A 27,395-nucleotide genomic window follows, 5' to 3' on the forward strand; every position below is an offset into this window, starting at 1 on the left:
ATCCCACCCCGCCCTTGGGCTGCTTCATCATGTGCTCACAAGGTGCGCAGTTTGGGCATATGGTTGAAGCTGGAGATGGGGATGGTGCTGATGTTGTTGTTGTTCAAAGTCCTGCAGGAAGGAGGAAGAGGAAGAGCATCAGTGAATGCTGGAGAGAAACATCTTGACCTTTCATCTGGCTATGTGTGCAGTGTACACACAAACAAACAACGCTCACAGAGTGGCATGTGACACTTCTCAGATTGACAGCACATCTTATTTTCAAAATCATTTGCAGCATGGGAGAAGCAAGGGCCAGTTCTAACACACCCCTACAACAGAGGATCTTAGAATGACAGATCAACAGGTGAATTTTAGGGCACCCCTTAGCAAGAAAAGTTACATTGACTAATAGGCCAGCTTCCCCGGGATTGCATGCATATTACCTTCATCTGACCCAACACTCCCCTCAAGCTTGGGAGGAACGCCCCGCTGACATTAGTAAGCTCAGGACCAGGCTCCAGTGGTTTGCACAAGGGGAGCTACTGGGCTTTGGGTTGCCACTTGATCACTTTTGAAACCAGACCAGGTATAACGTTATTTGTTTTGCTTTGTTTTCACCACTGGGATTTTAAAAACCCTGTTAAGCTACAATCCTATGCACAATTGCATAGTAATATGGTAGGGCAATTATTACTAATTATTACTGTTGTTGTTGATGTTGTTGTATTGATTTATCACTCGCCCTTTGAAAACAATTTAAAATTCAACATTAAAAACAGTTCAAAACAAATTAAATACTGAAGCTAAAGTGACCTATCAACACTTCTCTAGGGAGGGTATCCCATAAAGTAGGGGCCACCACTGAGAAGGCACTGGTTCCTGGTTCCTACCAATCTAAATGATCTCAAATGCAGGCCAACAAGTAGGGCTTCTGATATCCACCTTAAAGCAAAGGTAGGTTCATACAGGCACAGCTTCTCCTTCTAATAACTTAGCCCCAAACCAATGAGGGCTCTAAAGGTGGAAAATAGCACTTTCAGTTCTGCTGGGAAGCACTGCGACTGATACAGAATCGGTGTAATACCAAAAGACCTCCATCCTTCTGGGGAGATGGAATGCTACCTGGACCCTGTATGTTACCAGCATGGGTGGGAATCTCAGGATATAACACTCTAAGTTAAAAACATTTCTGATGTGGCCTGGTGCCTACAAATGAATAGTGGCCAGGAGTGGGGTGTTGAAGGGGATAAGGCTATGGCCACCTGAGCCAGCAGATCATACACCAGTGATAAAGCTATAGAGAAAAACAGACTCTTTGCCCACATTTAGGGGTGGGCACTGTTTCTTGTGAAGAGTTAGCCCTAACCCCAGGGTGCTTCCAGACCACCCTCCCATCAACTGAGCTGGATTCTACCACAGTCATGCTTCTCTAGGCAGGGACAAACCTTCTACAGAGCCCTCCCAGAGACACTTACAAAACTTCCAGGCCACGGAGAGCACGGAAGGCCCCTTCCTCAATGCAGCTGATGTGGTTCTTGTCCAGTTGTCTGAGTGATGAAAGAGGAGATTAATATACCTGTTCTCAATAGCTGTGCTGGCAGACCAATATCTAGGAATCTCGACACAAAGACCAATCTGCTGCACTCAATGAAAGGAGAAGAAATGCTGGAGGACTTTGCATAAGTAGCACTGGAGAACGGCAAGTAGCCAAGAGGAGGAGAGGGATAGGTATGGGTGGGTGGGAAATATGATTTGGGGCACAACAGGCACTGCATTGTATCTGTGGGACACGTTCCCACTGCTATTATCCTATTAGTATTTGCTGTTGTAGAAGGAACTTTTGAGATCTTCCTCTACACAGTTGCTAGCCCTATGACCTCAATATGTGCATGCATGAAACATAATGCCAATCTCTCCAGGCCAATGTGGCATGCTGTGCTTCCCTATCCACTGCCCTGCTGGGCCTGGTCACTCACAGGTTCTTGAGATCAGTAGCTCCACGAAACGCCTTCCTGGGAACAGCCAGAAGGAGGTTCTCGCTCAAGTCCCTGCAGATGATAATTTTAAGAGAGCCATCTGTCAGTGGAGAGACAATGAAGTACGGGGGGGTTGGCAAGGTAGTGAGGCATCAGGTTATGAGGACTAGCAGGGGAATACTAAGCAGCAATGAAGAAATATTCTGCACATGCTCAGATACATGACCACCCTTATTGTTTTATATGCACCAGTGAGCTCTGGCACTGAAGAGGTGCTGTGTGTGGCCCAAAATACTGCTCTTTTCTCCAAACACCCCCCAGGACACTGGCACAGCAAACAGCATTATATTCTGTGCCCCGTTCCTATAATGAATGGTTCATCTCATGCCACTTCTGTCATGGCAGCAAGATGAGATGACTGATTGTGGTTTGAATACCTTAAGCAATTTAAATAAGAATGCATGTTTTCAAACATCCAGGGTCCACCTGATTTACAGCAAGGTAGAAAAGCAACCCAGTAGTCCATATTAAAAATAGCAAAGGAGGTGGCCTAATGGACAATGAAGATGCATATTCCAGTCTCTGGCATCTGCATGCAAGAAACAAGGTGAGTCACACCGCGGTCTTATCAGATGCAAAACCTCTTCCAGCTCTTCATTCCACAGCATGCCTCATCCAGTATCCCTGCTGGCCCCTTGTATCTCACCAAGAGTCATGAAGAGGCTGGGAGAAGGGAGTGGACAGTTGACACTTGCCTTTCCCAACCCTGGGAGTAGAGGCATCCTCAGAACAGAAATGCCCAGTGACTGCTGATTTATTAACAAAGATACTTGGCAATTCTATGCATCACACACAACACACACACACACAGAGTACCTGAGTGGAAACTTAAAAGAGCACAAGCTGTGATGGTTTTTAATTGCCTTGCTGCCATTTCCTAACTTCCAAATTGTTTCGTGCAAGCCTGTAATGGCTGATGCTTATCAGTGAGGTGTCTTCTGATAAATTTCTGTATCATGAGACTAACACACACACACACACATGTGCACACACGTTATTGTGGACACAAACACACAGCCTGCTCCACCACCCTTGCAAACCTTTTTTGAAAATAACAGCTGCAATCTAAGAGCAGGAAGAAAGTAGGATTGACACAGTACAGCTCAATCCTAACCAGGAGAGGGCAGCAGAAGCTCTTTCATTGCTGACCGATGTCACCTCTTCAATCTGTTACCTTTGAGACAGAACAGCAGTTCTTCAGACTTGACACATAGCATTGGGGAAAGGAAGTGTGCATGACATCCTGGTTTCTTCTCCACACTTCTGCTAACAACCAACCTCTCCAGCTAAGTGGCATCATTAAAAACCCTCCACTGTTTATAATGAGTGTCCAACACTCCTTTAGACTGGACCCTTGTGTCGCTACAGGCAGCGGCTGTGAAACTTTTGCCCGCAGAGCCATGTTTCTCTCAGAGGACGTGTTTTGGAAGCAACTTTCTTCAGCCTCCCTCCCTCTGGCTCACACCTCAAGATCCCACTACAGTGGTACCTCTGGTTGTGAACAGGATCTGTTCCGGAGCCCCGTTCGCAACCCGAGCAGAATGCAACCCGCATCTGTGCGTGAGCGGGTCGCGATTGGCTGCTTCTGCACATGCGTGTGATGTCATTTTGAGTGTCTGCGCATGCGCGAGTGGCGAAACCCAGAAGTAACCCTTTCCGGTACTTCCGGGTTGCCGCGGGACGCAACCTGAAAACGCTCAACCTGAAGCAAACGCAACACGAGGTATTTTTTTTAAATTTATTTAATCATTTTTTCGATACAAACAACCACAAAAAACTACAACAAAAACCATAAAAACAATAATAACACAATTTGACAATTCAGATTTAAATACACTGATATACCTATGACTGCCCCCTTTTAACAATATTTTCCCACCTCTCTCTCCGCCCCCACTTCCCTCCACTATCCACCTTATCACTTAAATATTCATTCCAGATTTCTTCATATTTATCCATTCTTAATTTGCGTCGACATACAATTCGTTCATATGTAGCTAATCTGTCCATATTATCAATCCATGTGCTCAATGGAATCTTTTTGCGGCTCTTCCAATTAATCAAAACAAGGTGTGTTTTTTTGCTTGTAATATAGCACGGTACATCCATTCTTAATTTTTTTTTAATGACAATGACAATAATAATAATAATAATAATAATAATAATAATAATAATTTATTTGTACCCCGCCCATCTGGCTGGGTTTTCCCAGCCACTCTGGGCGGCTTCCACAAAAACCAATAATACAGTAAAATCACACATTGTACTCCTTTTCTAAGGAGCATGAGATGAAAAGGCTTAGAGCTGAGAATATGTTCATCTTTGTATTCTTCTCCAATTCATCTCTGAAACATCTCTCTAACCCAGGCACTGTGGGGTTATCAGAGGCTTGACAACTTCCTGGTAATATGTGAATGTTGGGGGCAACCAAAACACTTCCAAAGATTGACACATTTATTTATCTATTCATTCAGTTTATTCCACATGTGAATGGTGTATGCTATAAAGAGGCAATTTACTATTAGGAGGTGCTAAAAATAGCACTAGGGTTTTCATGTGATGGGATCCCTCACCAATCTCTATGTAGCAGCAGCAGCAGCAGCAGAGACCATGGTGGGGCCTTCCAACACTTCAATTGCTGCTGCCAACTGGGAGGGGTGATGCAGTGAGGAGGCTGACATGGTGCAATCACATCTGCTGTGCCAACCTGGTCCTACTGCTTTGGAGCCAATCTGGGGTTTGGACCACACCACCTGGTAAGCAGCAACAACAATTCAGCTGTTGGGAGGTGAGCATCACTGCCCCACCACACCATCTGCCTTTGATATATAGATCTATTTACCTAGGCAATTTAAAAAAGAAAAGAAAATCCAGGCTCCATTATCACTTTTCTAAATTTCTTTCAGGATCACCTTAATGGCAATTTTTGACAACTAGCTAGTGAGAAGTGTTTGTTAAACTTATTCCCATGTATTCCCTAAGGGGAATTGTTCCCCCCCCCCAATTTTTTTATTGATTTTCACAAAATTATAGACAAACAGACAAATACACAAACAAACAAACATACAAACATAAATCATAGCCTTATTAAAATTACACTTACTAACATGGTTAAGTGACTTCCTCGCTTCCCCTTGGTTGAGTTTCCATGCATATCCTTTTAACAGCTTTCCAAACCTAAGGGGAATTGTTTCTAGGGTCTCATATGTCTGATTCACATGTGATGTTTAACATTAACCATAGTTAAAAAACAAAAACAAACCATAGTTAAAGCTGTTTTGCCACTTTACAACTGCAGATCTGTAGCTTTTGGGACACAATAGCTCCTTAACCATATTTAAGACAGAGGTCTAAGATCACATACAGGACTAAGCTGTGGGTAATTTTAACTAAGGTAATTTTAACTAAGGCTAAAACTACAAACCTTGGTTAAGAAGTGACCTTAAACCGTCAATGAAGCGGTTGGACTAGGTTCACGCATAACACTAAGCCATGGCTTAATAAACCATTGTCTAATAAATCATGAATTAGCATTGTATATGAACTGGCCCCCATTCACACAATCCTATAAAACATCCATTAGGTGCATTTGGCCAGAGGCACTTGAAAATCCAAGGAAAGAACCTTTGGGAACAGGGAGCCAACATTTCTCCTTTGAAAGAGTGCATGATCACAAAACTGTTAGAACAACTATGCCCTTGTGAAAATGCCAAAGCACAAATAACATTCCCATCTAATGAGGACTTTCAGAGTTCTAGACAACTCAACATTCTGTGTTGTATTGAAAGTTTTTAAAACCCTAGTTCTTCAGAAAGTAGGAGTTCCAATCACTTCATCCTCAGAATTAAAAATCTGGGAATATTAGAGATTATTAGAACTTCAAATATTTCTATAACATTGTTACCACAAATGACTTGGTTGGAGTCCACCAGCTCTTCACAGTGACTGATTCTATCGCTATTTTTATTCACTTTTGGTTCTTTTCTTCTCCATAGTCTGGTCTGTCCCCAATCAATAGGACTAGCAACCTGCTGCACAGATGCTGAGCCAGAGCATACTTTGGAGTAATGTAACCTTCCACCCTCCCTGCCTTTGGAGAGTTCATATTCACACTCCTCTCTTCAGGGAGGCAGCTGCCCTAGAGGTGAGTGGAAATAATGGAGAAAATCACCCTGTTTTCTCCCTCTTGTACATGTATGGACCTGTTTTCATTCAGTATCACAGTAACTCCAAGGAACATTAAGCTGCCAGTTTCCCAGACACGAATTGCTCCAGTCTTGATGAATGACAGCTTGTAGGAACAGCTTTGTCTGGCTTTAGAGGAACGTTCTGACCATTACTTGCACCATCCTGCCATCCATTTATGCTGAGTCAGATAAATCGAGACCCCCAAGAAAAGCAGCCTTATGAAGGATCATCTCTTAGTGAGTGAAAACTAGGGGACCCCATAACCAGTATGCATACAACAAAGTATGTTTCAAGCAATGCAAATACAGAGCAGGGCAAATATCTCCCAGGCTCTTCATCTGACTTTGAACTAAATGCCCTTTAATAGCAACACAAATACGTTACTTTTTACTGCTCAATGTTAAATAGGCAATAAACAGGGGTGGGTGGGTTTCCACATGTGATGGGAATGCTCAGTTTGGACAAGGGTGTTCCAAGAAACCTCTTCCATTCTACCACAAATAATTCCAACAGAACCCCAAGTCAGCCTTATTGTTTATATTTCCTGATACAACGTGAAATATGATGTGCAAAGACTTAAACCACTTTGTCCAGAAAACATGCTGATTTCCTTTAATTATCTCTGCATTTAGTTTAGAAAAGGTTAGCTCATCTCTTTCACCCAATGACTCCTTTAAAACAGGCATGACCACCAGCCTCTCCAGGGCAATCTGACCCAATTTCCAGTTTCAGTTGTGGTCGCATCCCATCACCAAACAAATCATGACACCGAGAGAGTTTTACCAGCTAGCCTGCACCCTTAACATTGCACCCTCTCTTTGGTCTTTGCCTCAGCCATCCCCTGTGTGCCTTGGACATGAGCCACTTGGAGGGATCCCTCGCTGGGATTGGTGCCTCGATTGTGGGAGCAAGCGAGGCCTCCCAGTGTGAGATCCTGGCCAGCACTCAGCAAGTAACTAAAGCCAAACTGTCTGACATCCATAGGACACAGCTTTCCCAGTGGGGAGCCCACTCAGGCAGACAAGCCAAGCACTTAATCTCCTGCCCTATGGGCCAGGCTGAGCCTGGTGCAAGCAGGGGGTGCAATGGTATTATGAGGCTCTCATTCTCTTGGCTAATCCCAACTTCACACTTTAACCTGATTGAGGCGTGTTTGGCTTGCCAGCCCCTCGTGCTGTTTGAGGGGATTAGGGTTCGGCTCAGCGGGATGGTAATTGCTTCCTACTGCTCCAGACCATCTTGCCCAGCCTTTAGCCATGCCATGGAAAATCCTGTCTTCATTGCCCAGTCACCAGCGGGGAGATAATGAACCTGCAGTGCAGAATTTGCTCCCCAGACTCCCCGCTTCCATCCATACCATAAGGAGGTATGAGGCACATATATATTGCACCCACAGAGGAAGGATCTGCCAGTTTGTCATGCCTGGATTGTGTCTGCTGCATGCTGTATGTTGGTGACACTCAACTCTCTCTCTCTCTTTTCCATCTTCCAATCCAAGAGAGGTTCCTTTGCTTGTCACACTGGGAAGGAGGAGGTCTAGCCAACTGAGGCTGAATCAAAGAAATACAGAGGTCCTGTGGGATGGGAGACTGACTGCTCTGGAAGGAGGTTTAGAGCTGGTTCTCAATGGGGAGGCGCTCCCCTGAAAGACTGGGTACACAGTTCGGAAGCACTCCTGGACTTGGTGTGACCTATGTATGCTCAGGTGGTGCTGGTAGCTAGGGGTGCATTCTTTGGCTGATATGCCAACTGCAGACTTATCTGGATAGGTGTAACTCAGCCAAAACATTTTGTGCCCCGCTCGCATCCAGGCTTGACAAGTGCATTATGCTCTTTGTGGGACTGCCCTTTGAAACTTAAGTTTTGATAGGCATAAGGATGTCAGCTTCAGTAATATATCAGCTAGGAAGTATATAAATAAAATCATGCCCAGCCCATTCTCTGTAGAAACATTGACTTCAGAAGAGATAAGCAACCTTACAGATATACAGGGATGGCATGGAAGTTTTCAAACACAAAACTTTTGCCCCTTTACACCAGCCTTTCTGAACAGCCACCACAGTGCCTGGACACAGTTCTCTTGCTAACAAGTGAGGAGATACCAACAACCGCATTCCTGATGTTCAGCCTCTAAAAACTTCCAGACTGCCAAAGTGATTGCCTGTGTGCAAGTGACTGTGTCTTTCTCTCTCACTCCCACCTCCATTTCCACCTCTCTTTATCGCCTTCTAGTTATCTCCTTTGCGCCGTTCAGATCTGCTTCTCCGAGAAGACAGAATTCTTATTCCTTATTAGAGTCTACATGTCGGCCTCATTTTCCTCTGGAGACTACATAGCTAAGTGCTGGGCTCTCTCACGCCACCGTGCTATAAGTTAAATGGCATTAACCCTTCAACCAAGTGCAGGTTCTACAGATGAAAGCTTGTTGGTGTGACATTCACTAGGCAGGCTTCCTGAGGAGTGTTTTTGCTTTAATTTATCCATGTCACATAAGTCTTGAGCCAGTTGCAATCAACTCCTGGTGCTAAGCCTAAGCCTTTCCCGGCAAACAGAGGTTTTCTGGGACTGAACATGGTGGCTCCCAGACCTATGGTGTACTGGGCCCAGCTTGCTCTGACATCTGCTGCCACACCTCCAGAGCCTCCCAGATCTGTCTTTATCCCAGCCATCCCTGACCTGTCAGTCTGTGATGGCCTGTGGTGCACTAGACTCCAGCTGCATCTTGCCAGGGTTGGGAGCAGAAGAAACTCCTATGGGGCCAAGAAGGCCCCCTGGATTTTAAATGGCATCACAGCCACTCCCACCAAGCTGGTTGCCAGCACCACCAACACAGCATGCATCCTTCAAACACCTCGCCCACCATCCCTCCCTGTTGCTTGTGGGCAGTAATTAGCACCAAAGTGGCCTTGGATCCGGCCCCTGGGAGTGACGCTTCCACAGCTGCTGGCCTTGCTGTGCCTGCTGGAGGCATGCAGACAACAGCCAGGAGACAGGTAGGATCAGCCGACAGCCAGCGGGTGGTGAAAATGGATCGCATTTCCCAGGGGAATACCCTGCACTTGTGCCAAAGGGAAGCACACTTGCAACTCGGCTCCCCTTTGACACACTTATTTAGATTCAAAGCAGGAATCTACACCTGTGGGTTAAGAACATTGCACAAAGCACACTGGATGGCATAGAATCAACACCAGTTGTTTTATTCTGGCCTGCCATGGGGTGGCAGGCTCTTGGAGGGCATATTAAAGATGCTACTCATTGTATCGGACTGACAACACAGACTCCGGAGGTGACATGGCAACACTTTAAAGGTAGAAAGAAAGAAAAACCCAAAGGATTTTAAGCATCACAGTGTTCTGAATGGGCCTTTTAAAAAAGTAATCTCCCTCTGTCTCCCCCCAAAACACATTCAAAACTGCAGGCCAGCAGGCAGGTACTTGTAAATTCAAATGCAATTTACTGCAGCAGCAGTTGCCTCCTTCCTCTCCCGCTGTGACTGGAAAGCTGAAATGTATTTAGCCCCCTGCATGCAAATGAGATACTCTGGCCAATTCAATCTCTGTGGGATGGAATATCAGGGAAGGATCCTCAGACCTTCACCCATGTATCCCCCCCTCCCCCCGCCATCACTGCTCCATTTAGAAATTAGATGAGAGAGCCTGAGAGTCACAGACAATAAGGGTTCAAATCTGTTTAATGTCTTAAAGAGAAGGGTGCAATGGAATTAGTGCATTGGCAGATACCTTCCCAGGGAGAAGAAATTGAGCACTAAAGAGCGAAGGAAGCACAACAAGAACTGACAGCTGGGAGGTGAAGCATGACACATCCCACTTGGGAACAACAATGGTTATGAATTGGATTAAGCACTGGAATAAGCTGCCCAGGGAAGGGATACATTTACCATCATTCCTAGGTTGCAAAGCAAAACCAGGAGCTTTCCTAGAGGTGACACGTGTAGCCAAAGACAAGTTTTTTTAAAAAAAAAAAAATTAGAATGGGCTTAGTGTTAACAAGAGGAAATTCCCTGGCCTGTGCCAGGAGGGTGGGTGAGAGAAACCCTTCTCATCTTGCAATTCTGTCTTTGTGTTTTGAGACAGCGTTTTGTATATTAATTTGGTTTGTTGTTGCTGTTTTCTGACCAAAGGACAGCTATGTTTTACAGTGTCAGGCTTAGAGGCAAACTTCAAACATCCAGACTGAGCATAGACAATAATGGCTCTGGAATTTGTAGAGGAAGACACAACAAGCCCTTTGATCATGATTCTAATCAATTCAGGGCTTCCTGGCAGACAGGATACTGCAAGGAATTTGATGGGTTTCACATATTCTCCCATTTCCTGGTTCCCAGATTTGATAAAACCCTACATATTAAGTTTTCTCTGTAATTTGAAATGGTGCAGAAACACACTTGATTTGCTTCCAAAATAACAGGACTCAAGAGATCACTAACTATATACAACACGCACACACCCCCGCCGTGTGTTCCGTGAAGGAACAGCAAATAGGGCGACTGGATAGCACAATACCAGGAGCTGTACAGAGCAGCTTCAGATGTGACAGAGATGCAAAGAAAATAGGAAGCCTCTGCACCTTGTGCTTCTGAGGCAAGACCAAGACGTGTTTGCATGCTGCTTATTGTACCAAGGTCTTAAGAACACCCACTACAATGGGTGGGGAAAAAGTCCAATACCAGCTGCAGGGAAAAGAAGAAGCACTTTAGGTTCTGTGACCCAGAAGAAATGTCACAGCTAGGCAGTGCTGCATGACAGGTTTAATCCAATATAAGGAATGTCTGAAATTCTTTGCTGGAACTTTATCCACCTCCCTGACCCTGACTGCACGTACAGCCACTAACTAAATTCCAGGTGAATAAACAATGAGTTTCACTTCTCCAAACACAGTACTGCTGTTAGGGACTATGGTTATTGACCATATTATGAAGGAGCAGGAGCTGTCAGAATGGTAAATGTGAGGCCTAAGAAGAGTGCCATGTTCTAATGGAAATCAATAGGGCAATTAGCACCTTCATTAGGGATGAAAACGTCAGAGAGGATAACTTGCTTTCAAAATTTCTGTGTTACTTCTCAACATGGATTTTCAGAAATTCACAGGCCTGCTCAACTATGTGTGGTGTGAAACGTGAAGTATAGGCTGTGGATGTGGCTGCCACCAGGTCTTTCAGGGATGTTTGCATGAAGTGTACCTAAAGTCTGCCCTCTTCCTCACCAGGATCTCATTTTTCATTAAGGATAACATTTAAACCATTGGCTTCTCATGACCTGCCACAGTGCCAAGAAGTTTTCTCACTACATTCTCAACAAAGCCCAATGTACCTTGTCCCTCTGTTTTTTCATCTTGCCAAGAGAGGCAATGTGAGTGGACATGTCCTACCAGGGCCAATGAGACGGGTGACTCGTTGCAAACTGTCTGGATCACAAGATTTATAAAACTAGCACACAGAGCAGTTCCTGGTTTCAATCATTTCTTGTTTTCTCCCCAGGGCACAAGTGAGAGCTACTTACAGAAATCAGTGGAGAAATCCAGAATTTCAGTGCAGCTGTGACAGAAGACCAACGTGCCACCTCCTAAACAAAAGAGGCACTGCTAATGCACTGCTCTTTATTGTCGTGTTTGTAGGGAGCCATCCTTGCACTTGGGGCCAGGGTAACAGAGGTGACACCTACAGTGGTACATGAACTATCCTGAAGTGGGTCTGCCCTATCCAAATCCCATCTGCCATGTATCCTTCCTTGTGTATCCAAATCTGGAACAAAAAGTGTCATTGGCGAGTGATTGAGAGAGAGGAAGTAGTGAGCCCATTTGATGCACCTGAAAAAAACCCTAATTTTCCTTTCCATCTACTGCTCCCCTTGCAGTATTTCTCAACATAAGCTGTTACCAGCATAACACTTCCACCACTGCTACCACTTTGCTCCCCGTATGTTAACTTATTATATATTTATATCTTGCATTTACACCTCCAAGGAACTCAAGGTGGTGTACATGGTTTCTTCCTCCCCAATTTACCCTCACAACAGTCCTGCGGGGTGGGCTGCCTAAGATACTGTGAATAGTCCAAGGTTACCCAAAGAGTTTCATGGGGACTGGGGGTTTGAACCCTGGCCTCCCAGGTCCTATTCCAACACTCGAACTACTGTGCCACACGGGCACATATGAAACAGCCTTATCCTGAGTCAGACCATTGGTCTGCCTAGCTCAGCATTTCATACTTTTGGCCAGCAGCGCTCTTCAGGATCTCAGAAAGAGGTCGTTCCCAGCCTGCTTCCTGAAACCCTTTAGCTGATACTGTGTTCAGGACCTTCTGTATGCAAAGCATGCGCTTGAGCCATGGCCCCTCAAAAATTCAGCGCTGTCTTTCCTGACTCCTCACTGCCAATAATCACAGCCATCCATTACTGGGCAGCTGCTGCCACTGCCAATTATGTGCTGAGTAAATCAATGGGCTGTAATTGCACTATTAAGATCTCATTACGTCCCTGACTCTGCAGCCCCAGCAGCTTGCACTGCGCTGTGACAATTTGGCTCCCACTGCCAAGCGGCCACAGCTGCTGACTCAATTGTTTTTTTGACCTGGGCTTTTTTTTTTTTTACCCACTTCTGGCCACCACATTATAAAGATACAAACAAACTGGAAAGGATTTGTACTAAAGAAACAAGGACAAATAAAGGGCTTACAGAATGCACAACCTATAAAGGGGAAATAGGACCGGCCACATTTAGCTTACGGAAGAGATGGGGACAAGAGGCACTGTCAAATATCTTAAAAGGTGTCTTATTAAAAGAAATATAGTTTACCAGGGAGTGGTTTCATCTTGCTGACATGATGCAAGGTTAGCATGAACGACAAGGGAAATATGACTCCGGAGACAGATTCATAGAACTGTTGCCTTCTCTTCTGCACCACCATCACAGTAAATTGTATTCTTCTAATCATGAAGATCTACTTGGAATAAGGTTTTTTGAAGGACACGCTCCTGTTGGGATCCCAGACAATGAGGCTCCAAAGCCCAGCGCTTGGTGGTCACTTGGCACAACCAAGTCCTAGGTGGACCACCATCACCAAGGGCCTGAAAAAGGCTTCCACTCTGGGAAGTGCTCACTATGGGAAAAAGGGGGCGGGTGATTCCCAGAGTTGCTGTGCTTTCTGCCTCTGATTGGTGTTGTTGCTAATTAACTAATTACCCCCTTATCTAAATATCTTGGGAACAGCCATTTAATTATGGTTCTGAGTCATCATGGATATCAAGATCTCTCTCATTCTCTTTGTTTGGGAGTAAATGACTTTCTACATATCTCAATCCATCCATGTGTTTCTGTCTATCCATTTCTGGTGCAGGAGAGGTGAACACAGCACCTCCCATTGGAGATAAGCAGATCGCTTGTTGTAGTGAAGCCTGTTTGGAAATACAGGGTGCTTCCAGACAGGAGTTTATTGTGAAATGGGTACTGTCATGCATACAAGTCTTTTTTGTGTGATGTCCACATAAAGCTGTAATCATTAAAATACCAACTCATACATTATTTTTTTACACTTAATCTAGATTTCCCCTTATCACATAAAATCCTACAAGTAAAAAAATAACCTGTTCTATATCTTCCATCATTGTTGCTGGCGGTTGCTGGGAATCGCAAGTGGGGAAAGTCCTGTTTTGAGCTTCCCTTTGGCATCTGGCTGGTCACTGTAAGAAAAGGCTCCTGGATTGGATAGACTATTGGTCTGATCCAGCAGGCTATTCACTGGTGTGTAAGCTCATTCATGTGTTTGTTGTTGTTTAGGTGGACAGTTTGTCACATTAATGGTGCTGTTTTCGTAAGCAGACTTTAGCACTACACCCCCTTACTTCCATCTGCTCTTCACCTGAACAGAATAGTCATTTTGTTTCTGGTGGCCCAAATGATATTTCCATCAGTTGCTGCATGCTGAAAGCATTCTTGAATGTTAACAACCCAGTTAGAGGAGGCATTCTCTCATGATCCCCACACACTACATGTGGGGAATTGGCACCTTGGAGGCTAGAATGGCAGTACATACATTCGGCTTTCAATAATAATATTGATGACAATGATAAGTCTTTTGCAACAATCCCCCTTTGTCAGTCTTGTGCAAGCTTTAGTCAGGTCATTTTCACTCTTGCATAAGACCGCAGTATTAAAAATTAATAAACAAACACAGGAAAATTGATATTGCCCTCCCTCACTTCATTTTGCCCATTGTGAAATGTGGTAACTAAACTTTTTGCTGTTGGGCTCTTGCACACTTCCTGCAGATTTTTTTTTCTAAGGGACAATGCACAGATTCAGAAATACCTATGTGAATGCCCAAAACAGAAATCTGTAGAGGGTGTGGTGGAGTAATGGAGGAGAGGGACATAAAAGCACAAGAGCCCAGATACCGTATATCCCATGAAGCACCACCCACTGGTATAGACAGCAACAGCAGAATTTCAATTGCTATCCATGACTTTGGGACAAAAAGAGGAATGTGTGGAAGCTACAGTGCCTAACATGCACAAATGGAATCTGAACCACCTCCTTTTGATAGAAGGCTCCCATCTGGAAGCACCCCTAGATTCAGTGCTATGGATCATGCCTTAGGCCTGGAAGGCTTTGCACCTAACAGAATCCTCATTTGCCTGACCTTCGCCATCAAAGGGGAAGTGATAACCTGCACTGCTCCAGAAAGGACTCCAGGAGGCACTGTGTCTCAAGAAGACCAAATAACTTTGCACTCTGTGGTTATGCATAATAAGTTTCATCATTGTCTCTTCTTCCAGCCGGATAGGATAGCTGGCACTAGGCATATCCCTGTCAGCATGGAGCTCCTTGTTTTTATAGACACTCATCCAAGGTGAAAATGAGAAAGCTATGGTCTCTTTCTTCCGTGCTGGTGCTAGTTCCCACAGGGGGCTTTTCAGGGATGGTGTTGTGCTCAGAGTTCATTTTACTCCCACTGCGATGGCTTTACTTCACTAATAAGTGTGAAGTGGGCATTCTCACCTGTGCAGATCTGAGAAAGGTGAAGATAAAGCTAAGCCAAGCTGAGAATTGAGTCCTGTTTGTACTGGGATTCTGCAGTCAGCCCACTAAGAGGCAGAGGGGCACAGGCCTGCAACACTCACTTTATAATCTATTCAGTGTGTTATACAGGTTTGGCTGAATCCTATGGTTTGCGAAAGTACACCCCCCCCCATATCTTCAAGGAAAAAACCCTGTGGCGGTGGGGAATCCTTCCCCTACAAAAGCCCAATAAGTACGAGAGTGCTCAGTAACCGCAGAATGCTGACTTACTATTAAGCAGGTGAAATGGAGGGTGGGAAACTGGGTGGGAGGGGGAATGGATTGGGTTATTGTGGCACTGGCTGGCTGGCTGGAAGAGTGAACAGGAGGAGCAGGATACAGGTCCCACTCATGCAATTCTGTGACTACACTTGCAACATCAGATCACACAGCAACAGAAGACCACAATATCTTTCACTGCAAGCCTATGTCATTCTTATCTTACAATATGTTATTACGGACTGAGCACAAAGCTCAGGGTTTTTCAGGGCATTAATAAAAATTACCAAAATGCATATTTTGTACAAATGAGTTCAGAAGCTGCGAATTCTGTCCATAAATTGCTAATTTAGTTACATAAATTAAACATGAGAAATTTTGATCATGTTTAAATTCTCATGTATACGATGGCCCCGCGTTTTAAAATGCCTCCTTTTCAAACTATTGAATTGTTAAGGCTGTAGACGACAAGTGCATTTTCAAGTACACCCAAGTAGGAAATAAGTGGGGCCTGTGGGATGGCTGGGTCAGTGGAATCAGGTTTCTCAACATCATGAAAGCAGAATTTAAATTTGGCTAGGAAGATGGGGAGGGGGAGTTAATGGGTGTTATAATTAGGAATTTGTGGCTTTCGGACATTGCCAGCCGTGTGTGTGTGTGTGTGTGTGTGTGTGTGTGACAGATGGAGGGCGTTGCAGGGTGGGGTTGAATTGAGTGCAGGATGCAACACAATACAGTTTCTTATCAGCAACAACAAAGATTCGTGGGTAGCTCTATTTGTAGCCTGAATCAGCTGTATGGTGTGCAGCAACCTGACAATGTAACCTGAGAACAAGAAGACCTGCATCAGATAACTTTGTCCTCCTTCACCTTGCGGGGAAAGTTCCTTTTATGAACCCTCACATCATACAATGGTTGGGACAGTGACACTTTAAAGAGAGAGAACTGAAATGCACTATAAATGTGAAAGAGAGGCCTTGCTATTAAAATGGTAACCTTCATTGCTTTACTCATATCCCACCTCTGATTAAAACACTCCAGACAAATGTTTTACATGTGATGAGTTTCTGATTAGCACACAATCTATGCATATCATACAGTTTAAGGAACGACTCCATTCACCTTCTGCATTCCCACCAATGGAAGTCAGCTCAATTTTTTTTTAAAGGAAGTCTTCATTTGCACAAAAACCAGAGGTTGCACTGAGAATCTCTAGGACCCAACCCAATGGAAGAGACACCTTCTCAGAATGAATAACCTGAGAAATGAAAGCCTGGTGGGTTTATTTTTATCAGTTTTGACTGAAGCTGGTTTTCTGTTGACATTTATACTCCTTCCTCATTATCGGCTCCCTGCCTTCCCACAGCCAAGATGAAAGTGAGGAATGAGATTTCTGAATGGTGGGGCCCTGGGTGCAAAAACCTGCACGGAGAAAATGTGTGCCAAATCAACCACACTTACACACACACACACACACACACACACACGGAATAAGTGTCTAGGTAATTGCTTGGGTGCAGAGAGGGGTTGCAGGGGACAGTGCTTAGAACTTCTGAAATCAGTGTTAAGAGGTCAGGTATCAAAAGAAACAAAAGCGTGTCCTGCTGCAGAAAGTGTCTCCTACAATGCCTTTATTCTCCATGTGTTTCTCATCTTCAGAGTCCAGAGGGACTGTTTCGGAGTGAGTGTCAGAGGACAGGAGCAATTAGATAGTTGGATACAAGAGTTCCTTCCTTCACTATAAACATCTCCCAAAGTTCCTTCCTTCTCTATTATCATCCCAGGTACATAAAGAAATGGGGACAATCAAAGATGAAGAGGACACAAGCACATCAGGACCAACTCTCTACTTTCACAACTAGGCTGTCAGCCAGTTCCTGTACTAACAAAAGGGCAAATTATACATTACATGCAAATCCACGTAACAACTGCTTTATTAAATGCACAGCAGCAATTTTGAGCAAAGGCATCAGGGTGCTTATGTTCTTCTCTGCTTGGCAGCTTTCATGATCTGGAAACTCTACAGGGGGGAAAGGAAGCTAAGGGAAGGAAATTTTTAGTGGAAAAATTAAGCACTCCTTCCCAACTGCTGCTCAAAAACTGCAGCTTCCCAAATGCAGTCACGTGGAACATGAATGGCTTCCTAGAAAGAGAGGAGGCCAGCCATGTCTTTCTCCAAATAATTGTAGCGCATGTTACCAGCATCCCAAGGAACTGGCACTAGGCATTTGAATAAGAGCTGGCATCGCATCTCCTGCCAAGCAGACAGCAGTTGGCAGGCACAGCATCATTTCTTTGAGACTAGTATCATAGCCTCCAGTCATAGGGTAGGTGGCAGCAGTTCAGACCTTGGTATTAGCATGTCCAGTCAGTGCCCGGGTGTCTGCCACCCAGACAGCCAGACAGCGACCAGCCTTTAGTTAACCAAACAATGATCAAAACACTTCCATGTAAGCCCTTACTCTGCTTTCCCCACTACGGCTTGCTATGAGACACACATCACTTTGGACATTTCCTGAGCTACAATAACCACACAAAAAATGCCTTGCTCATGTCACAAAAACTGCTCCTGATCCCTTCTTATTCCTTTGCAATAATCATTCTACAAGTAGCTCCAGTGAAGAGCAGCAGGAAAAGACCAGGAAAGCTAGATGAGCCCATTTCATAGTCATATTTAGTGGTTGCTTCAACAGGGGCTGCCCAGTTCCCCATGTGTGCAAGACACCACAGGAACTAATAGAGGACATCTCTATTCTGTACTCTGTATTCTGTTCCATGCCTGTTGGGATATCAAACATCCCAACAGGCATGGAAGTAAAGAAGAACTCTGCATTCAACATGGGAGCAATGGAAAAAGCAGGCAGGCAGCTAACAAATATATGGCAAGCAATGCAAACCCATGACACAGAAGAAAGGTCATCTGCAGCACAGATATGATCTAAATATCTGAAGGACTTTGATGAATCCAACACTCGGGGGGTGGGGGGCTAGGATTGCTTCAAACATGAAATGATTTCAGCACCAACAGCACTTCCATCTAGGAAAAAGAATGCAACCCTTGTAAAGACATGTGACGACTGCATATATGTGGCAATAAGAGACCACAAATCAGTGAGTATCAGTGGCAGGGAGGGAAGAGCAATGTAGACTGTTGCCCTCACATGTTGTTTGTGGCTTCCTAGAGGCATCTAGTTGGTTGCTGTGGAAATTTATTTATTTATATTTTTCCTCACCAAAGCAACTTGCATATAATTGCCATAAGAAATCAACAAGAATGTCAAGGCAGTAGCAGTGGAGCAGAATGCTGGATTAAATAGATCAGTGGTATGTTCTTAGGGTACATGCAACGTGTGCTTTCAATGTAGACAAACATTTTTGTTTGAAACGGGCCTCAGTTCAGGGATAGGCCATTCTGTGGGCATTCAGTAACTGTGGAATTCCCAACTCCCATCAGCCCCAGCCATCATGACTAGGGTTCAGGGTTTATGGTGCAACTATATCTGGAGGACTATAGGTTCATGATTCCAGCACCCTACAGCCAATGCACATAAGGTGTGAAAATGTGTGTGGGGGGGGTGCAATGTGAAAACAAAAAGACTAAGGACACACACACACCTCTACTTCAACCAAACTGGTGCAAGTTATCATTTTATCAAAGGAACTCTGGAAATTGTAGTTTTAGTTGAGTTCTCTTTATAGATCACTCACTCCTTCACAGAACAAGCTGATGTTGTAACTGGAGAGATGCCCTGATTCATAGGCAAAATTTCTCATTTCTTTTAACTCCTTTAAATATTGATGTGCATGTATTGTACACTTTTGCCACTTTAATTCTCTCTCATTAAAAGTTCATTTCTTAGTGTCCACTTTGGGTGAGAAGAAGGGAAGTTCCACGTCACGACCTAGGAATACTTGGTGTTCTCGCATCACCATAAGATGCTGCTATAAGGCGCCCAGTGTGAATGCACACCAGCCCCACAGACATGCAAGACCCAGCTGGTAGGAAGTGGAATACATGCATAGAAATGAGGAAGGGATTCTGCTTTGGGCACCCGCCAGGCATTCATTATGTTCCTGGGTATGAAATCAACAATGTCTAATTAGCAAACACATTTCCTGCCTGGCGCTCAGAGAGCTGTATGCTAATTAAATATTGCAAAGGATCTCAAGGCATTTCTGACACTGCGTTAGATACGGCAGGCTCAGCAAACTAGCCCCTTGTCCACTGACACTGCGGCAAGGAAAGCGTGTCTTTTTGGCTGGGTGAGCAATCTTCATACATCTCTCTTTTCAGACAGGAAGCAGGGCCCCATCTGCCTTCTTGCAGCCATTTATTAGGGTTGGAGATTCATCAAGGGGCAGAAAGTGATCAGCTCGAAATGCTACCACATCACACACACACACACACACACACACACACAGAGTGTTGTAGCCCTGACACAGCCCAGTGAGCTAAGCAAACACAGTGAACTGCTTGGAGTTTGATTCCTGGCCTCAAGCACTGCATGACTATTCTCTGAGGCACAGCAAGGAAGGAGCTGTGAGTGCAGCTCAGAGAGCACAGGCGGTTGTCTTTTAGCCTAGCAAGACAGAGGTGGCACATGAAACCACTGCAGGTATACTGTTGTCTGGTACACAAAAGCGCCTCTTGGGTTATCACTCACCTCATAGTTCAGACATGCAAACAGGCAATATACGCACATGTGGCGATGCTTTTGACCACTCTAGTTCCAAAGTTTTGTAGCAGAAAGCTGCACTGAGGGAAGCAAGGCAGAAGCATCCGTGAGGTTGGTGGGGGAGTGGGAGGTAGGAGAGGTACCCCCTCCTTATTACCCTTCTAGCCTGGCTTTTCAGCAGGGAGCAGAGAATCAGTGCTGAGAAAGAATGCAGTGTAATTGCCTGCAAAGTGATAGGGCTGTGGAAGTGAACCTGGAAGTGGCAGCCTTTGAAAAGCTAAGCTGTTTCATCTCTCAGCACTTCTTCGCTCTCCTTGTCAGGCCCAGGCGAGATAATAAAAAGGCCACGAGGGTTTGAAATTCACACTTCAAAGTCAATATTGGAATAGTCTTGCCCTGTGCTGCCTGCCAGATTTGAGGCAGAGTGAGACTGAAGAAAAGGGGGGGGGGTGATGGCGGATGGGGACGAGGAAAGAATTAGGCTCTCTGGCCTTTGTGCTGCAATCAATCTCTTGCAGTTTTCCTTCTTTTTGCTGCCAGAGATTGCAGTTTGCTCTGGGCTCCAGCTGCCCCCTCACCCCACCACACACTGCAATTAATGGCTATCCAGGCCAATCTCCTGTATAAGATTTTTAATAGGAAATGCACCATTAAATTCAACAGCATTGCATGTAGTCAAAGCCTGCAGTCACCTTTGCTCCAGCAAAGCAGAAGCGAGCAATGGAATAGCCCCAGGGAGCAATTGTCACAGTCGTTAACTATAACTACTTTTATACATTTATCAGTGGTGCCCTGAGTATTGTACGGAACGGTGTGTACGACATGGTCTTTCTCCGTAAGGGTCATATAATATCTGCAATAGACCAAAAGGGCAGGAATGGAAGAAGGGCAAGACTATCCATGAGGATGGTGTAAGGAGTTTGGATTTGATATCCCGCTTTATCACTACCCGAAGGAGTCTCAAAGCGGCTAACATTCTCCTTTCCCTTCCTCCCCCACAACAAACACTCTGTGAGGTGAGTGGGGCTGAGAGACTTCAGAGACGTGTGACTGGCCCAAGGTCATCCAGCAGCTGCATGTGGAGGAGCGGAGACACGAACCCAGTTCACCAGATTACGAGTCTACCGCTCTTAACCACTGCACCACACTGGCTCTCTAAGGGTGGCTCAGATGGCAGGGAAAGAGCAAACACAGCTCCCCTTCCCAGGTTGTACAGGCAACAGGGACTAAAATCCTCAAACTTCTGACCATGCAGATACATTCACAAAAGCACAACAATATTAGTACTGTACTTAGCGATAAAGACAAACACATTCAAACCAATTCAGAATAGGCACCTCCATTTACACTTGTGTCTTGCTTATTTGAAGTAGCAAGTTGGCTCCAGTCACATCAAAGTTAACCATGAAAACACCAACATCAGTTAGGCCATGGCTTCAGTGGCATCAGGGATGGGGGAATCTGACACCAGATCTCACTTCAGAGCACTGTCAGAGAGGGTATCCAGTCTATGGCTCCTGGGATGACCCCCCAGGGTCATAGGGTTGTGCCACTGAGTTCCATTGTGTGACACTGGCTCATGTCTTTTTTACTACTGTACACCGCCTTGAGATGATTGCATAGAAGGCAATTAACAAAGCAATAATAAATTATGTATTTTTTCCTTTCATACCTTTGTCCAGATAATATATATAAGCAAGGTTATTTTCCTCCACAAAGCTGGAGTATACCATCCTACCTCCAATTACCATCGTGTAACTCTAAATAGCATAACTCATGGGTAGGCAAACTAAGGCCCGGGGGCTGGATCCGGCCCAATTGCCTTCTAAATCTGGCCCACAGATAGTCTGGGAATCAGCGTGTTTTTACATGAATAGAATGCGTGCTTTTATTTAAAATGCATCTTTGGGTTATTTGTGGGGCATAGGAATTCGTTCTTCCCCTCCCCCAAAAAATATAGTCTGCCCCCCCCCAAAGGTCTGAGGGACAGTGGACCGGCCCCCTGCTGAAAAAGTTTGCTGACCATAACTGATCGTGGAAAAATGATCAAAATATTCTGGTAGGCATTTCACGAAGCTGCTACAATACCCTGCAGTGAAAACATGGCACACAATACCTTTCCCCCAATGCTCACATCCCATTTCAGACATGCATATGTATTGTCACTTCGAAAATAATATTCTAATGAGGCCTGTCTTCAGGGCCAACCTCAATTCTCCCGCTGCCTCCAGAACACACATGTCTCCTTTGCTTATCTACATATTGCTGAGTTTAGGGAGGCAGAACTGCTTTCAGCTACCAGTTTCTACACACTTTGGGGAACCAGGGACACTTCACGTTTAAATATTTACCATCTACTGCATTTTTAAACAACCATAACATTTACACACATTTCAAGAACCACAAAGGCCGTTTTAGATTCTGGAATTCATGGTTATGTACGGAGCAGAGCTGTGAGATTTTGAGCACAGCCTGCTGGAAACATGGTCAGCGCATGAGTGTGCACTGAGGACAGGTCCAACTCCTTTCCCTCTATCCAAAATGTATCAGAAATGAAACAAATGGCCCAATGCCATCCTGGTACTCACCAGGAAGTTAATAACTCAGCAATTCAGGGGCCTCACATTGGTGGTAGGAACCTGGAAACTACAGGCTCTACCTCTGGTGGCTGATAAGAATCCATAGGCCAGGTGTGGGGGACCTTTGGTCCTCCAACTGTGGCTAAACCACAACTCCGATCAGCCCAAGCAAGCATGGCCGATGGCCAGGGATGATGAGAGTTGCAGTTCAGCAACAGCTGGAGGGCCAAAGATTCTGCACACGAGCTGCAGGCTTTTGGACTGCCCTTGGGAAGTTTTCAGAATTAAGACTCAGAAAGGGAACAAGGAATGACAGGCTTTCGGCTAGCGTGAGTCCACAATGGGCTTGATATTGATGCACTGGAGGCAGAGCCAGTGAAGGTATCTTTGCACTTGCAGTCTGGGACTTATTTTCATCTGTGTGGTGCTCCCTACCACTTGGGGGTGGGGGGAAAGGATTTAATTACATTGTAATAGTCACTGTAATTGTAAGGTCATTGTAATAATTCATCCAGGGCTGCTTTCTGAGTTGTGCAGTCTCCAGAGTCATATTACAGGAACTAGTAGAGTTTACCTCTTCCAGAAGCACATACATTGGTGTAGAGAAGGTAGCTCAGTCAATGGAGCATGAAATTCTTAATCTCAGGGTTGTGGGTTCAAGCCCCATGTTGGACTAGATGACCTTTGTGGTCCCTTCCAACTTTACAATTCTATGATTATATATGTACAAAAGCAGCACATTAACAGATTCCCTGAGGAATTGCTCCTTCAGACTAGGGAAAAGGCATTTCCACTAGTTGCTGGCTTTCCCTTGGATTCTGAGCCAAATGTGGGCCAACCCAAACACGGATGGTTGGAATGCCTGCTGGATCTTCAAGGCCAGTGGTTGGCCAATACAACCCTTGTATGGGTGGTGTGTGTGTGTGTGTGTGTGTGTGTGTGTGTGTGTGCGTGCGTGTAGGGCATGGACTGCCCAGACTTCAAACCAGACGCCTAGCATCATCCATGAGAGAGAAACAGTAAGTAGATCTACATATTCCAAGCTTTGTGAATTCCTGAACTGACATGCAAAGACCTACTATTTCCATTTTTTTACCAGGAGTTGAGGGTTTTATCCACACAACACCCCCTTTTATCCACATAACAGCCTGTGTGTTAGGTTGTTGTTGTTGTTTAGTTGTTTAGTTGTGTCCGACTCTTTGTGACACCATGGACCAGAGCACGCCAGGCACTCCTGTCTTCCACTGCCTCCCGCAGTGTGCCTCCCACAGTGTGTTAGGTTAGAGGTAACAAACGTCCAAAGTCGTCACTTTAAACTGGGCCTAATATACAAAGAAGAGACAGACCACAAACCAAACACAGCCTTCTGCTAGGATATGGCTTTTACTAATACAGTGGTACCTCAGGTTACATATGCTTCAGGTTACAGACTCCGCTAACCCAGAAATAGTACCTCAAGTTAAGAACTTTGCTTCAGGATGAGAACAGAAATCGTGCTCCGGCGGCATGGCGGTAGCGGGAGACCCCATTAACTAAAGTGGTGCTTCAGGTTAAGAACAGTTTCAGGTTAAGCATGGACCTCCAGAACGAATTAAGTACTTAACCCGAGGTACCACTGTAATGAACTCCGCCCACCAACACATCTCCAGAAGGCAAGGTGTTGACCCTTAGCTACTGCAGACAGGCGATCTGAACCCAGGCCTGCCCACTCCTAGCCTGGCACACTAATCACCACGCCATGTTGGTTCTCATCCGATGGAAGTGCTTATTCTGACCAAGCCCTGTATTATGACACCACACTCAAGTGAGACACCTGATCCAAACACAGGGATACTGCGTTACAATAGCTTTTGTTGCAGCTGAGCACCAGTGAGAGGAAATCTTCCCTTGGACCACTCTCCCCACCCCACCCACATACAGCAGAGGGGCAGCCCATCACCTTTACCATCCAAACAGCCTGTCTCTTCCAAGACCTGGGTTGTCTGATAGCTTATCAATAATTCACAGGTACAAATGATAGCTTGAGCTGTCAGGGTCCGGGAACCACATGCTGTCCCGAGGAGGGGCATTTAACAACTAATGCGCTTCTGAGTTACGGGGGTGGGGGAGGAACAGCGCAGGGGATAAATATTTAACCAAGTGTCGCTAAGCAAATACACCATGACGGAGTCCTGGACATTACCTTACCCTGAGACGCTCCTGGATAACTGTTAGTGCAAGTGGCAATGGGGACTCTGCTTCAGATACAGGCAGTGGGGGAGAAAATCAGGTTTTCCTGGCCTATGTAGTTTCGTAGCATATTCTGTTTAAGTGCAAGCAACTCCCCAGGATGCTGAGTTAAGACATAAGGTTTTGTTGCTGTTTAGTCATTTAGTCATGTCCGACTCTTTGTGACCCCATGGACCAGAGCATGCCTGGCACTTCTGTCTTCCACTGCCTCCCGCAAGACATAAGGTTAGGATGATTTAAATGCCAAGAGCCAAAGAAAGGAAATACTGAATGTTAGCAGCCTGTACTCTGAACAGTGAAAAAGGCACTAAAAGCAATGTTAAGATCTCCATAATTATCAATATAAATCATTCATTAACTGGATGCCACTTTTAAGGTTTGTCCCCTGCGCGCGCGCACAAACACACACACACACACATGGATTTTAGCTTAATTAAGTATAATACTCTTATTTCCATGTTTCCATTTCAGCAGCTGCCCTCTCTTAATTTGATACAAACCTTAATTTCTTTTATCCCACATTTCATCAATCAGTCGCCCTCTAGTTCCACAATAGGAGATATTCTCATGAGAAAATGCCAGGATAAAATTGGTTTAGTGCTAAAATACATCTGGGACATGAAACCAAATGGCTGTATATTATATGAAAGAACACCTGGCATGCTTTCTAGTAAGCACATTGATTTGAGATGAAAGAATGCTCTCTGCAAGAGGACTGCTGGGAAAGAGGATTGTTTGACGCCAAGCGACTCTGTTATGCAAAGTGGACAAATGCCATTCTCCCTCTCCTTAGCCTTGACTGCAGCCTGTTTGTTGATGGGAAACAATGCATAGTAATGGGCAACTGAATACAGCTAGAAACCCTTTGTTCCAAGCATCTGTAACATGCATTGGATGGGGAATCACACCCATCCCTAAAAAGCGGGTTCCAGCTGGGATAGCTGGAAAATAAACATCTGGGGCTGCATGAAACCAAATGACAATTAAAAGAAACTGTAAGGTAAAGAGCTAGTTTGGATTTGGGAATGCTGAACTGAAATAGCAAAAGAGCAGGTACTGCCAATATGCTTGCTTACCATATATCTCCTTCAGCAATTGAATGCTGAATGCATTTATATAATTTTACTTTCTCTGCACTTGAACTTTTACACAGTTAGACTGACAATCCAAGGTGAACTGGCAAACCAGCCAGCAAAGCACTGTAGCCAGTTCAGCAAATAGTTCTGCAGGTGCCCACTCTTAAGAGGCTGGGCAAAACAGGGTTGTAATTTGCCAAGTTTAAGGGTTTGAGTGTGTGAACGGTTCATTATATCCATGGGATGGCAGAGCTGGTGATAGCCTGCCTGAGACAGCTTGGTGCTTAGGGGTCCTGTGGATGAGAGAGTCACAAGCTTGTGACCCCATTGGTTGAGAGCAGGACCACCTATATTCGGGGCTGCAGAAGGGGGATTAAATTAAATGGAGATAGAAACAAGCTGGGATATTTCAGCTGAAACCTTCACTTCCTCGAGACTCACATTTAAAGACTTGGGTCTGCCACCACTCTGTGCAGTTTGGGATGGTGACAGGCAGAATGATGACAAGTGAGCTCAGTAGCAAAAGAGTGAAGCACTCGTGCCAAAGAGGTGGGGGCTAATAATGACAGACCGCGCCTGTCACCAAGGCCTATGCACTTTAACTTGGGTGGGCAGCCAGGGGCAGTTCATTGTGACAAAGAATTACAAAAGGGACACAAAGGAGCCGCATGCTTCACTTCCTGTGACCTTCCCTGCAGACTGGGTGAGGTCTAATTCTTCTCATGAGCGTAGAGGCTGGGCTTTCTGTGCAAATCCCTTAGCCAGAGCAGCAGAATAGGTGTATTTGTTAGTGGCAGCCTGAGGGGAAATGCCTATCATCAAATGCAAAGATTTTTGGGAAGAGGCAATGAGGAGTGTGTGTGTGTGTGTGTGTGTGTGTCTGCACACAAATACATGCACATGAGGACAAATATATATGAGGACTTCTCAGCTTTCAGAAGCAGGTGTTGGGATAGCTTAGTCAGTAGAGCATGAGGCTCTTCATCTTAAGGTTGTGGGTTCGAGCCCCATGTTGGGCAAAAAGATTCCTGCATTGAAGAGGGTTGGACTAGATGACTCTCACGGTCCTGTCCAACTCTACAATTCTATGATTCTACTATGCCAAGTGCTGACCCTAAAAGTCAGCAGAGGAAAAGGAATACCCCAAACATCAAATTTTGAGAAATAGCAGCAAACTGTCAGTTATTTAATCAATTTAATTATTTGCACTGTATTTGGGGAGAGGGTGCCACTTTTTCCCTAAGGAGAAGAAATACTTGTGTGCATATCCAGAACAGGAAAAGGTAAGTGGATGACAAGGGAGTAGTTACTGAGGTGGGGAGCAAAACCACAGAG

General features: G+C 45.0%; 1 protein-coding gene across 1 annotated transcript in view; it reads right to left on the reverse strand.

Annotated features, from left to right (window-relative positions):
- SLIT1 (slit guidance ligand 1) overlaps positions 1-27,395 on the reverse strand; it is a 124,700-nt gene that overhangs the window by 34,054 nt on the left and 63,251 nt on the right. The window contains exons 5-7 of the mRNA XM_079977221.1: positions 1,959-2,030; positions 1,458-1,529; positions 40-111 (exon numbers count right to left, since the gene is read on the reverse strand). Coding sequence (XP_079833347.1) covers positions 40-111; positions 1,458-1,529; positions 1,959-2,030 — 216 coding nt within the window. The remainder of the gene's footprint in view (positions 1-39; positions 112-1,457; positions 1,530-1,958; positions 2,031-27,395) is intronic.

This window comes from Podarcis cretensis (genome assembly GCF_951804945.1).
Source record: "Podarcis cretensis genome assembly, chromosome: 5".
Classification (NCBI taxonomy): Eukaryota; Metazoa; Chordata; class Lepidosauria; order Squamata; family Lacertidae; genus Podarcis; species Podarcis cretensis.